Source organism: Lucilia sericata, unplaced genomic scaffold, assembly GCF_015586225.1.
Source record: "Lucilia sericata isolate MDLA Ls3-8-SP2 unplaced genomic scaffold, ASM1558622v1 Contig001214F_arrow, whole genome shotgun sequence".
NCBI lineage: Eukaryota > Metazoa > Arthropoda > Insecta > Diptera > Calliphoridae > Lucilia > Lucilia sericata.
In genome coordinates this window covers 124,303-137,485 of record NW_023995174.1, presented here as the reverse complement: position 1 = coordinate 137,485, position 13,183 = coordinate 124,303, and the positions used below count along the sequence as shown (strand labels likewise).

The 13,183-nt window shown below is 32.5% G+C and overlaps 1 protein-coding gene across 1 annotated transcript; it reads left to right on the top strand.

Moving 5' to 3' along the window:
* The first annotated feature begins 340 nt into the window (after nt 1–340).
* On the top strand, nt 341–13,018 carry LOC119610500 (protein xmas-2-like). The gene is given in 7 exon segments (XM_037965747.1): nt 341–502; nt 558–679; nt 682–885; nt 888–1,033; nt 1,035–1,211; nt 8,791–9,708; nt 9,770–13,018. Coding segments are annotated over 7 exon segments (4,800 nt in total). The 5' UTR covers nt 341–443; the 3' UTR covers nt 12,944–13,018.
* The last annotated feature ends 165 nt before the right edge of the window (nt 13,019–13,183 follow it).

The following is a 13,183-nucleotide window of genomic DNA, read 5'->3' as shown; positions in this document are numbered from 1 at the left end:
ACCTTATGTGAATTCGCCGGGTTGTGCGCCAATTGTTTCATATCTACCAGTGATACCATATGTAGGGTTTTTATAGGATTTTCACATGTAGGGAAAAATAATTCTTACTTTGTCAAATTATTCCAATTTCATATTTTTTAGCAACTAAAAATTAATTTTTCAATTTATAATCTAATTTTAAAATTACAAAGAAAATCTCTTTGAAACTAAAATAATAACTGCTAAAAATAAAAAAAACTTACCGTTTGAGTCAACAAATTTGATGTGTGGCCATGTCGATTTAAGGAATTTTTTCTATTTCTCATAAGCGTAAGTTTTTCTTAAAAAATCTGGCATCACTTATATCAACATACGCGTATTTTCTTAAGTTTACTTGAAGATTTTCAAAAAAGAAAATTATATATTTTTCTAGTAAATTTAGTGATCCATAGATAATATAGATAATGTCCGAAGATGTGGAATATGGGGCGAGGGAAGACAGAACCAATTACAGTGCAATAACGTGTGTATTTTATTAAACAAAAAATATATATTTTTATTTTTTTTTTATTTTATAGTTGTGAACAGATCCCCGAGTTATTTTTAGATAAAATAGTTGCAAAAAAACATTTCAGTAAATTTGGGAAGATCAAAAAATTTATCTTAAGACCGAAGCGTTTGATTTGCACTGTGGAATATGAAGTAAGGAGGATGCGGAAAACGCTTTCGAAAATGCGGGTAGATTCAATGGTGTAGATTTTATAGTTAATTATGCTGAACATGAAGTGGCTCATGTACAAAATACGGAAGAATGGGTTGATCCAGACGTGCAAGCCGAATTAGAGGCAATGTCTCCGGGACATAGACTTGGAGCAAGCTTAAAAACATCGAAGGGATTGATGGCCCCATTATTGCAAAATCCAATGTTTTGAATCGTTTTCCTAAACAAACAAACGCATTGGCTCATCCAAATATTTCACTAAAGGTTAGACAGAACTCTCCCCAACCGGAAATAAAAGTTGATAGTATGGTCCGCAACGAATTGGAAGCTATATTTAAAAACTCCAGCTTTCACACATGAAGAAAAGTATAGAGTTTTAGAGGCAAGAGATAAATTAATACGTTTGACGACTGTTCGACAGACAGATATTAGGAAGGCAGTGGCAGCAAAGGGAACTTGTCCTGATATGTGTCCAGAAAAAGAAAGATTGATGAGAGAATTCCAGAGGCAGGTAATGTAACTAAACTTAAAATTATGATAAAAGTATCGTTTTCGGACAAGTCTTCAAGACATCATCGATGATGCGTACAACACAATGCACAGTGGTTTGGAATCTTTTGTTTTTGAAAATAATTCGGTATCTCTGAAACTATTGGATATATCGCAATGAAAGTTTACATGTTTGGAGCTGAGGTGTTTTCGAGTTGATCAAATTTGATCGGAAAATTTAAAAATAAAAAATTTAAACCTAAATATTTGACAAAACAAAGGATATAATCCACACATGTTTTGCATTTTAAATTTCAAGTCATTCATATCATTAATGGACGATTTTTTAATGTATACCTGAGGCGATCAACTTTGAGCGGCTACCCACTGGCCCCCATTCCGCCCACGATCGCCTACAACTGCCAATAAACTCAAAAACTCCGAATACCGAATTATTTCCAAAAATAAAATTTTCTTAACCACAGGGCAATGTTAAATCATAAATTCGGCGACATCATGAGCAAATCACTGACGACTTTTTCGGACAAATGGCACTTTTTTCATGTGCTACATTTGTTTTTAGGCTTAAAAGTGTTAAGGAGTTGCTATCAACCGAAACTATATATTTTTGGATTTAAAATACCACTTGAGAAATTTAAAAATACTTTTTTGGTTTTGGGATTATTCTTCTATTTCTAATTGATTTATGTGAATTTTAAGTCCCTTATCGTAGCACTAGGATCGATATTTTCCGACAAAGTTGGTTAGTGTATAATTTTTTGTAGATACTAGCACTAATATATTTTCAATTTCCAAGACATTGCACAGTGGGGTTTTTTTGAACAAAACTTTAACTAAGCTACAATGTGTTGTTATCAATTATGGGTATCGATGGATAGAGGAAGTCCCCTAGATACGAAGTAAAAATAGAAAAAGTTGCACTTAATGCAATTTTTTTGCACAATTTTCAAAACAAAATTTTTAAAAATTTTATTTACGAAATATTTGTATTACATTTATATATATCTTGAAAAAAACCTTTCAAGTGATTCCAAACTCTCATGAGAGTTACTCTTCTCATCAAGAATTTTTCTGTACAAAGATTCCGTCTAATATTCTTGCAAAACTTATTTACAAGAATGTAAGATCAATAAAGCATCAATCAATAGCACGTCCAGTCATTATTTTACTAGTTTATACTATTTTACTGATTATGTAAATCAATTCATTTTGCATTCAATAATTAGATTTTAAATAAAATATGTTAAATGAGAATAAAATAATGTTTTACATAAAAATTTAACTTATTTTATTAGAAAATTATAAATAGAAATTTTAAGGCTGAAACCAAAAAATATAGAAGTCGTTTTTATTAAATCTAACGATTCTCTACTATGTTCTCTGACTCTAGTTATAAACAATGTTAAATCATAAATTCGGCGACATCAGGAGCAAATCACTGACGACTTTTTCGGACAAATGGCACTTTTTTTCATGTGCTACATTTGTTTTTAGGCTTAAAAGTGTTAAGGAGTTGCTATCAACCGAAACTATATATTTTTGGATTTAAAATACCACTTGAGAAATTTAAAAATACTTTTTTGGTTTTGGGATTATTCTTCTATTTCTAATTGATTTATGTGAATTTTAAGTCCCTTATCGTAGCACTAGGATCGATATTTTCCGACAAAGTTGGTTAGTGTATAATTTTTTGTAGATACTAGCACTAATATATTTTCAATTTCCAAGACATTGCACAGTGGGGTCTTTTTGAACAAAACTTTAACTAAGCTACAATGTGTTGTTATCAATTATGGGTATCGATGGATAGAGGAAGTCCCCTAGATACGAAGTAAAAATAGAAAAAGTTGCACTTAATGCAATTTTTTTGCACAATTTTCAAAACAAAATTTTTAAAAATTTTATTTACGAAATATTTGTATTACATTTATATATATCTTGAAAAAAACCTTTCAAGTGATTCCAAACTCTCATGAGAGTTACTCTTCTCATCAAGAATTTTTCTGTACAAACAGATTCCGTCTAATATTCTTGCAAAACTTATTTACAAGAATGTAAGATCAATAAAGCATCAATCAATAGCACGTCCAGTCATTATTTTACTAGTTTATACTATTTTACTGATTATGTAAATCAATTCATTTTGCATTCAATAATTAGATTTTAAATAAAATATAAATATTTTCATATCATGGAGTGCTAGAAAAGTGAGCCTGAGTCGTTAAAAATTAAATCTTTGTCTATAAAGATGATATGTGTGTGAAGTACACTGAAAAAAATCCATGCCTAATATATACGAAAAATGTCGTACATTGTACGAATCGTTCGTTGTTTCGCACCACGAAATTCTTTCGTAATATGTATATACGAAATTGTACGAAATATTTTAGTATAATGCAAAATATTCTTGAAAAAATTAATTTACATAAATTGAAAAAAGGGAATTTTGAATAAATATGGTATGGAATTTACGAAATATTAATTTATGCAAACATTTTTGTTCATTTTAAAATAATTTTTCTAATTTTAATTCAAAATTATTCTCCACACGAATTTTTAATTTTTTTTATGAAAATAATTCGTGAATAATATTATACTTTTTCTTAAATTTTATAAAAATATTGTAGTTTTATTTAATGATAATATAATTAATATCATGTTTAATTTCGCTAAAATTTAAGAAAAAAATATTACGAAAGGTTTTCGTACTTTCGTAAAAATAGAAAAGAGTTTTATTAAATAATATTTCGTATTATACACGAAATTTTTTGTAAATATTACGAAAATAGAAGTTACGAAATTTTTTTTCGTAAAGTTGAGCATTGATTATTTTCAGTGCATGTGTGTGAAGTTAAATTCGAATTTAACTAGCAGAGACACAAACCACATTTTTTAACATTGCTCTTTTTGCAGCTAACAGAGCAATGTTGAGCATTTAACAGAAAGTACATGAAAAATTAAAAATAAATACTTTAAAATTTTAAGAAAATGAAAAACGAAAATTTCAGAACTTAAAAAAATATGAAAAATAAAAAAAAATATTTTTTGAAAAAATCAATATTTTAATAAAAAAAAATTAAAAATTCTCTAAAAAATCAATATGTATTTCAATAAGAAAAATGTTAAAAATTCTCTAAAGGATTGGTGTCCAATTTGGACAAATATGGAAATGCACACGTATACCACTATATGGAAGTATTAGTCTAAGGGTCCCCTACCAGGATTCCGGAAGTCATATTTCTGGAATAGTTTTGGATTTTTTTTTTAATTTTTTACAAATATCAATATATTTCAAGCATTAATGCTAAAAATTCTTTAAAGGATTGGTGTCCAATTTGGAACTCAAAAGTATTCCAGAAATTTGACTTCCGGAATCCTGTTAGGGACCCTTTAGGCTACCCGTTCCATATTGTGGTATACGTGTGCTTTTCCATTTTTTGTCCAAATTGGACACCAATCCTTTAGAGAATTTTTAGCATTACTGCTTTAAATATATTCATATTTTTAAATTTTTTTTAAAAACTTCCAAAACTATTCCAGACATATGACTACCGGAATCCTGTTAGGGATCCTTTAGGCTACTACTCCTATATAGTGGTATACGTGTGCATTTCCATATTTGTCCAAATTGGACACCAATCCTTTAGAGAATTTTTAACATTTTTCTTATTGAAATATTGATTTTTTCAAAAATTTTTTAAAAAACTTCCAAAACTATTCCAGACATATGACTACCGGAATCCTGTTAGGGACCCTTTAGGCTACTACTCCTATATAGTGGTATACGTGTGCATTTCCATATTTGTCCAAATTGGACACCAATCCTTTAAAGAATTTTTAACATTTTTCTTATTGAAATATTGATTTTTTCAACATTTTTTTAAAAAACTTCCAAAACTATTCCAGACATATGACTACCGGAATCCTGTTAGGGACCTTTTAGGCTACTACTCATATATAGTGGTATACGTGTGCATTTCCATATTTGTCCAAATTGGAAACCAATCCTTTAAAGAATTTTTAACATTTTTCTTATTGAAATATTGTTTTTTTAAACAAATTTTTAAAAAACTTCCAAAACTATTCCAGACATATGACTACCGGAATCCTGTTAGGGACCCTTTAGGCTACTACTCCTATATAGTGGTATACGTGTGCATTTCCATATTTGTCCAAATTGGACACCAATCCTTTAGAGAATTTTTAACATTTTTCTTATTGAAATATTGATTTTTTAGAGAATTTTTAATTTTTTTTTTATTAAAATATTGATTTTTTTCAAAAAATATTTTTTTTATTTTTCATATTTTTTTAAGTTCTGAAATTTTCGTTTTTCATTTTCTGAAAATTTTAATGTATTTTTAATTTTTCATGTACTTTCTGTTAAATGCTTAACATTGCTCTGTTAGCTGCAAAAAGAGCAATGTTAAGAAATGTGGTTTGTGTCTCTGCTAGTTAAATTCGAATTTAACTTCACACACATAAAGATGATTTAAAATAATATCTTTTCATACATAACAAAAGTATATTTGGTATCGAAAAAGAAAATTTTTAGAAATTTTATATAAAAGGGTAGATTCGTACAAAAAAAGTTATGGTATTAAATAATAAAAAAAATTTGGAAAAAATATACATGGTAGGTAGGGTAGGGTAGGTCGATAGGAGGATGTATACTACATCAAATCCGAAGAAATACACCTAGGCCACTGTCGGGCCTGTTGTGCGCTCCTTGAAAAAAAAAAATTATTTTTCAGTGTTCAGAAACTCAGTTTCCTGAACGTAATTCCTAAGAATCTTCCAATCAAGTGTTAGTCAGAAATGTTATTTCCGGAATAACATCACTTCCAAAATACTTGGATCTAACTTCGCCGAATGCCTGGCAGTGGCAAAGAAAGTGCTCCAGAGTTTCACTGTCCTCTCCACATGCTCTACATTTGTCTGAATCCGCACGTCCAATTTTACATAGATGTGCTCGTAGTCCTGTGAGTCCACTCAGAATACGTACTATCATACTAACTTCAGACTTGCTCATTTTGAGGAGATTTTTCGTCTTGCTCTCATCAGGGTCACCCTATAGGATCTTCGTGGTTCTACCCACTGTTTCATTATTTCAAGAGGCCTTATGGGATTATCTCACCCATATTTTTAGTTCAGCTTTTGTTGCGTCGAATGGTTTTGCGTTTGTCATTTTAACTGCCTCGAGCTCCCTTCCCTTTAAAGCTAATGGTATTTGCTCTAATGTTCCGCTTGACCAAGACATTCTATCTGGGATCAGCGTTTCAAAGTTTCCGACATATTCTGTTTCTGGTATAAGATTAGGCACGTCCGATGATTGTGTATAACCTTCCAATGTGTCCAGTATACATTGATGACGTGTCCTATAACCGCTTTTGGCCAGTTCGCCTAAAGTAAAGAGCCGTTCGGCTGTAAGCGCCGCCTCATATCTTAAATATGTTTCAATGGGTGGTATATCTAGCAACGTTTCCAGAGCCGTGGTTGAAGTAGTACACATGGCACCACTTATACCCAAGCAGCATGTACGCTGAACTCCCTGTAGTAGTTTGATATTGCACTTTTTGTTTAAAGCAGTCCACCAGATTATTGAAGCATAAGCTAGAATTGGTCTAATTACACTTTTATAAAGGCAATTTGTCATAGTAGGACTAAGACCCCATTTCATGCCTATGGTTCTCCTACATATCGCCCAGCACTGATGTGCCTTGTTGATCCTATCCTCTATGTGGTGTCTCCATTTTAATTTCCGGTCGAGGATTACACCTAAGTACTTAACTTTGTCTGCCACTGGTATCTTCTTGCCCAGGAAGCAAGGTTCAGTGTACGTAGAAATTTTTGTCTTTCTTGTGAAAAGACAGATTTCCGTTTTTGCCGGGTTAACATTGAGGCCTCTCGGTTGAGCCCAGCTCAAGGCCGTATTCAGAGCCACCTCAGCTCTTCTACACAAGTAATTTGGATCCTTTCCCTTTAAAAGTATTACGACATCGTCTGCATAGCAGACAGGTCTAAGTCCTTTCTCAGTTAGGGTCCTTAGGAGGCTATTAATCGTGGTAACCCAAAGTAAAGGTGACAAAATGCCACCCTGTGGTATACCGCGAAATACATTTTTCCTGATAGTTATATCGTACATCTCGCAGCTTATCCATCTGTTCCTTAGCATGTGGAGCGGAGCACCCGGTCAACATAAAACTGGTCTAGGGTTTGGATAAGAGTATCAGTGTGCACGTTATTGAAGGCGCCTTCGATGTCAATGCATACCGCCAGTGTATACAGTTTGCTATCAAAGGATGCACCTATGTAGTGGACAACTTCGTTTAAAGCGGTTTCCACCGATCGTCCCTTTACATAAGCATGCTGCTTAAATTTGAATTTTGGATGCACCTATGTAGTGGACAACTTCGTTTAAAGCGGTTTCCACCGATCGTCCCTTTACATAAGCATGCTGCTTAAATTTGAATTTCGTTTATAAGCTCTTCTGAACATATAGTTATATCTAATACTTCTTCTCTGATTCTATTGACGAAGGTAGCTTTATTACCTAAGTTCGATGTGATCAAGTCTTTAGTATTAAGGAAATCCATAAGGGCTTGTCCCCTGCGATTGGTGTTTGTACTACCCCAAACTACATGGTGCGAGTTGACATCACAACCTATTAAAATTTTCTTATTTTGCCTTTGTGCCTCTTCGACCAGTTTCATCAGCTTCGACGTTGGTGGTAGTGTCGGAGAATCGAAAGGCAGGTAAACAGATGCAAGGTATATGTTGCCACGACCTTGCTTCAGTACCGTTGCATCCGATGTGGATAATCCTGTTGAGAGGAGAAAACATAAATTCTTGTGACATAAGATACATGTTCTCGGTCGAGACCCTGTATCAGCGTAGAAAAGTTGGAAATTTACGTGATTTAATCCAGAAACCTTGTTGCGAATCGTCCAAGGTTCCTGGATTAAAGCTATATGTATCTTACCTGTGTTAATTTTAGCCATCAGAGCGTTGGTAGCTGTCTCGCTCCGATGGAGGTTTATTTGGATAACTTCAATCATTGTCATCCATTTAAACTGTCTTCCAGCGAGCTAGTGATCACATCCCCGCTCGTTGGATTTGACTCCTCCGGGTAACCTGAAGTGGCTATTGATGCAATATACATAAAAACATAAACTTTGCTGCATCATCTAAAGGCCTATACAATAAAAATGGGAAAACTAAAGATAGCGTTATATAGAAAAAAGTCTAAGCTTTCCATGCATATTAATTTTTTATCAAAAAACTCATTTCTAAATCTTTACTTTATGCCAAGTTTACTTAAAGGAGACCCCGATGTGCAATGTGGACCAAAGTACATATATATTACAACAAAAATCTAAATTAATTTAATTAAATTTAAATTATTTAAGTTTTAAATAGTGTGATATCAAAGCTAAGAACTGTCTGGACAATATGACAAATTAATTTTACACCCAAAAAATTTATTCGAATACTTATGTGATACACTGTACATAACGATCTGACCAACTGGGACGCTTTCAGTAAAATATCTCTATGTTTATGTATTTTTTGATCTATAGGTTTCCACTTTTGAGATGGCTGAAGAGGAAGGCAGTGAATCTACAATTTCACATAGAAAGGCAGTAAAGGAATATTCTCGTAGTAGTGCAGACCAAGAAGTGCCTCTCTCGCATGAATTAAGATCTGAATCTGTTTTACAAATGACAATGTTATATTTGGTACACCGTATAATGGGTTTATGTGATGATCCTAAAACTTCCTTGGGAGACTGGTTTCATTTCGTATGGGATCGAACACGCTCCATAAGGAAAGACATAACTCAGCAAGAACTATGTTCTTTGGGAGCGGTACAATTAGTCGAACAGTGTGCAAGATTCCATATACATTGTGCTGCACGTTTAGTTGCTGAAGATCCTTCAGTTTTTGATAAAAAAATAAACGCCGAGAATTTAACAAAATGCCTGCAAACATTAAAATATATGTATCACGATTTAAGAATCAAGGGAATTGTATGTCCTTGTGAAGCTGAGTTTCGAAGCTATGTCATACTTTTAAATTTGGGAGACTCAAATTTCTTGTGGGAAGTAAAGCAGCTGCCAGAGTTCATCCAAAAGAGTGTAGAAATAAAGCGTGCAATTGCTTTTTATAATGCTTTACAGAATAACAACTTTGTTCGATTTTTTTCAATGATCAAGTCAAATAAAACATCCTACTTGTCTGCATGTATTTTATTAGGATATTTTACAAAGCTACGAGTAAGAGCAATGGACGCAATCATAAAATCTCACAATTGGCGTAAGAATGATGTATATTTGCCGTTATCGTATTTGACCCGTATTCTGGGATTTGACGATGAATCCTCTGCAGTAAGCTTTTTTCATCACTATGGCCTTAATTGTGATATCTTGGAGAACAGAGTATTAATAGATCGTTTAGTTAAACCAGACGTGGAATATGCAATGGATAGAGCACTACAGGTAAAATAATTAATGAAAAAACGTAATATGTATATATTATAGTAATCAAATATTTTTTTAGCTTGTAGAGTCTAAGCGAATTACATCTGTAGGTGAATGTGTTTTTGGACAAACATTACCACCGGCATCTTTATTCGAACATCATCAGCCACACAATAGTTTTGATGTAAATGGCATGCTTAATATCGAATCGTGGACAGCAGATGACCAATTAAGGGGGGTACACTCTGAAACGAAGGTTCAAAATATACCGCAGAATGATACTTCCTTCAAAGCTTTATCTGCACGCAGCGACACAAATTTGTTTAAAATACCACAAATAATAGATCCTATATCTCCCAAACAACAAAGACAACATGAACAAAAAGCCCCCGAAGACACACAAATAAAAGTATTTGATACAATAATTGTAAAGAAAGAAGAAAAATTTTCACCAGGGGGTTTTAAATTTAGCGGCAATATTTTTGCGACAACCACTACAAATGAATCTATTTTTAAGACCGATACAAGACCTGAACAATCTTCGTTTCTTAACACAATATCTAAGTCCAATACCGAAAACCCTATATCGGATGTTTTTGGTGTAGTCGCAACAAAAAGTCAATCAAAAAGTGCAAACATTTTTGGTGAAGCTGCAAGAGAAACGGTTAACATTTTCCAAAACCAACACATTTCTAAAGACTTATCTAAAGTGGACAATGTATTTCAGCACTTTCAAAGCATCAAAGAACTCCCTAATTGCCCACACAATTCAAGTGAAAACAATATTAAAGGCAATAACAGTTTGATACAAATTAGTGAAAAAAATATTGCTTTAAAAACGGAACTTAAAGAAAAAATTGAAAAAATTCAAGAAGAAACAAATAAACTCAGAGATTTAGAAGAGAAATGTTTAAGAGAAAAACGAAAACAGGAAGAAGATCATGAAAGACAAAGACTGGATCAACTGAAAATTATTTTAAAAGAAAAATCAAAACAAGAAACAGAAATAATTATAATTCATTCAATTGAAGAAGAAATATCTAGAATAGCACAAGCTGAAATTCTTGTTTATCAAGCGGTAAAACAAGCTTCAGATCTGCAAATAGAATTATTAATCACCGAAGTTGTAAACGAGTGTGTCGACGAAATTGCGCATGAAGAATATGCGTTAATGTGTTATGACCAATTGCTATTGCATCGCTATTTTAGCAGATGGTTACTGCACTTACGCAAGAAAAAAGAACAAAGGAGATTGATAGAAAACACTCCGCTATGGGTCACCACAGATACACGAGCACAATTTGCGCAAGCTATCGAACATCCTAGCCAGCAGAAGAACTTAGGAATGATTAAACGTTATCGTTTGGGTCAGCCTTGTGATTTTCAAAAAATTTTAAACTTAGAGCGAGATGTTTTGCATGATGAAAATCAGAATCCGATAAATTTATTTGCTTTAGTGGGTCAGCATTTACTTGGAAAACGAAACTTCCCATCGTGCGGTGTTTTACAACAAAGGAAATACTTTAAGTTTCTTATAACTCTACCTGAAAGCAACGAGGAACTACTCGGATTTGGAAGTTTTTCTAACAAATGGTTAAGAAAATTTATAGAAAAGTCTCAAACTGAAATCGGACCTTTTGTTCAAGGTATTGAGCATAACGTAGCTTTGTGTGTGCGAAAATTGAATGGCATAATTCCCAAAAATGAACAAGGAGATATAGTGACAACTGAAGGGGACCATAACGATGGTATAGTATGTTTCATTTCTGGAATCGAAATTGAAAGGCATAGCCGTAAGCGTCTTTTGAACTTACTAAAAATAACAAAAAATTTGAAGCGTGTTCCGCTAGCAGTTATTGCATATAACTGCCCGTACAATATAGAACAACTTGCTGAAATGTTATGTTTAGATATGTTGCAAGAAGAAGGTTTAATATATTCCTATAAAATTTTTGGATGTCGAATAAGTAGAAAAGATTTCAGTTTTCGAAAATTATTTATAAATGCTATTGATTTTATAACAAAAGAAAGTTATTTATTAAATTTTAATGAAGTACATGCTTTAGCTATGCAAAAAGTTTTACCTTTTCTAGAAACTTCGCTTGGCGAGGAAATGTGGCAACGATGGCTCGAGTCTGCTAAGGGAAATCCAATTTTTAACAAAATCTGTTGTCAACCTAAACATGTAGTGGGCATATTTCACAAATCTTTGGACCATTTATTGCATATTACACAAGAAGATTTTGAGGAGATGCCAGAATTTCCTACGGAATTAAAAGAATTTGTCTCGGAAAATACAGAAAATAACATTCCCCTGGGGTTGGAGTGTTTTCCTATTAACTGGAAAACAGAAGCAAAAGCCAGTGTTATTAAAAACTTTCTAGAAAGTCTATACTTGCCTGATATAGAAGAAAGAATTCCTGAAAATATTGAAGACTTAAAATTATGGATACTGAATTATACCTCAAAATGCATCAAAGACGATGAGCTAGTATCTGCAAATGCGTCGTACGAAGCTATAACAAATCTTGTCAATCAAATCAAATTTCAATATTTGCAGAACATAGAATTAACTTCAACGGTGGGCATGGTGAATTATTTGACGATTATTAAACCTATTGTATTTGCACATATCAATAAAATGCTAAGACGTTTTCATAATGATCTTATAAACATAAACGTTGTATACCTCAAAGATGACTTTAAAAACTACCTTACACAACCCTGGTGGCTTAATTATGGACCTTTAAATTTAATAACTGTTGATTACAATAAAACTCCCTCTTGTTTACCACAGGATCGATCATTACGGCAAAAGAACAATGAAAATTGTGTTTCGGCGGAAGCTATTGACAATATTATAGCTAAGGCAGAATTAACTTCTCGTAAAGCAGAAGAAAACATATCAAGATTTAAAAAGAGTATACGGCATAAAATTCCTTCCTTAAATATGTCATCGAATTTGCAACTTAAGCGGACATTAGACGATTCACTTTATCAATTCGAATTGGCGAAGAAAATTGGTCAATATGATGATTCGTACCTAACGGATTTAACACACGACATTGACAAATCTATCAATGTGGTTATGAACCAATCATCCCATACAACGCAAAAGAGAAAAAGGCAAAATTTAAAATCTCCTAACAGATTTTCAGATATTGATAATGCTATAGCCAAAGCAAAGAATTTAATAAAAAAAATTGAATCTATGGAAGACGAGAATTTAAGAAGAAAAAGTATTAAAAAATAATATTAGGAATAGCACTTATATACCTATCAAGATATGTAATTTAAATAAAATCAGGCTTCATTTGTAAAATTTTAACTTAATTTTTATCATAGCTGTATTATATGAATAAGGGACTGTTCAGAAAAGCATCACTGGACGGCATTTTATGTAAATGACAATACATTTCATTAAAAACTAAAATCTAAATACTTACGCACCCCATCAGGCATTTTTATGATTTTATGTGTTTCGACTTTATTG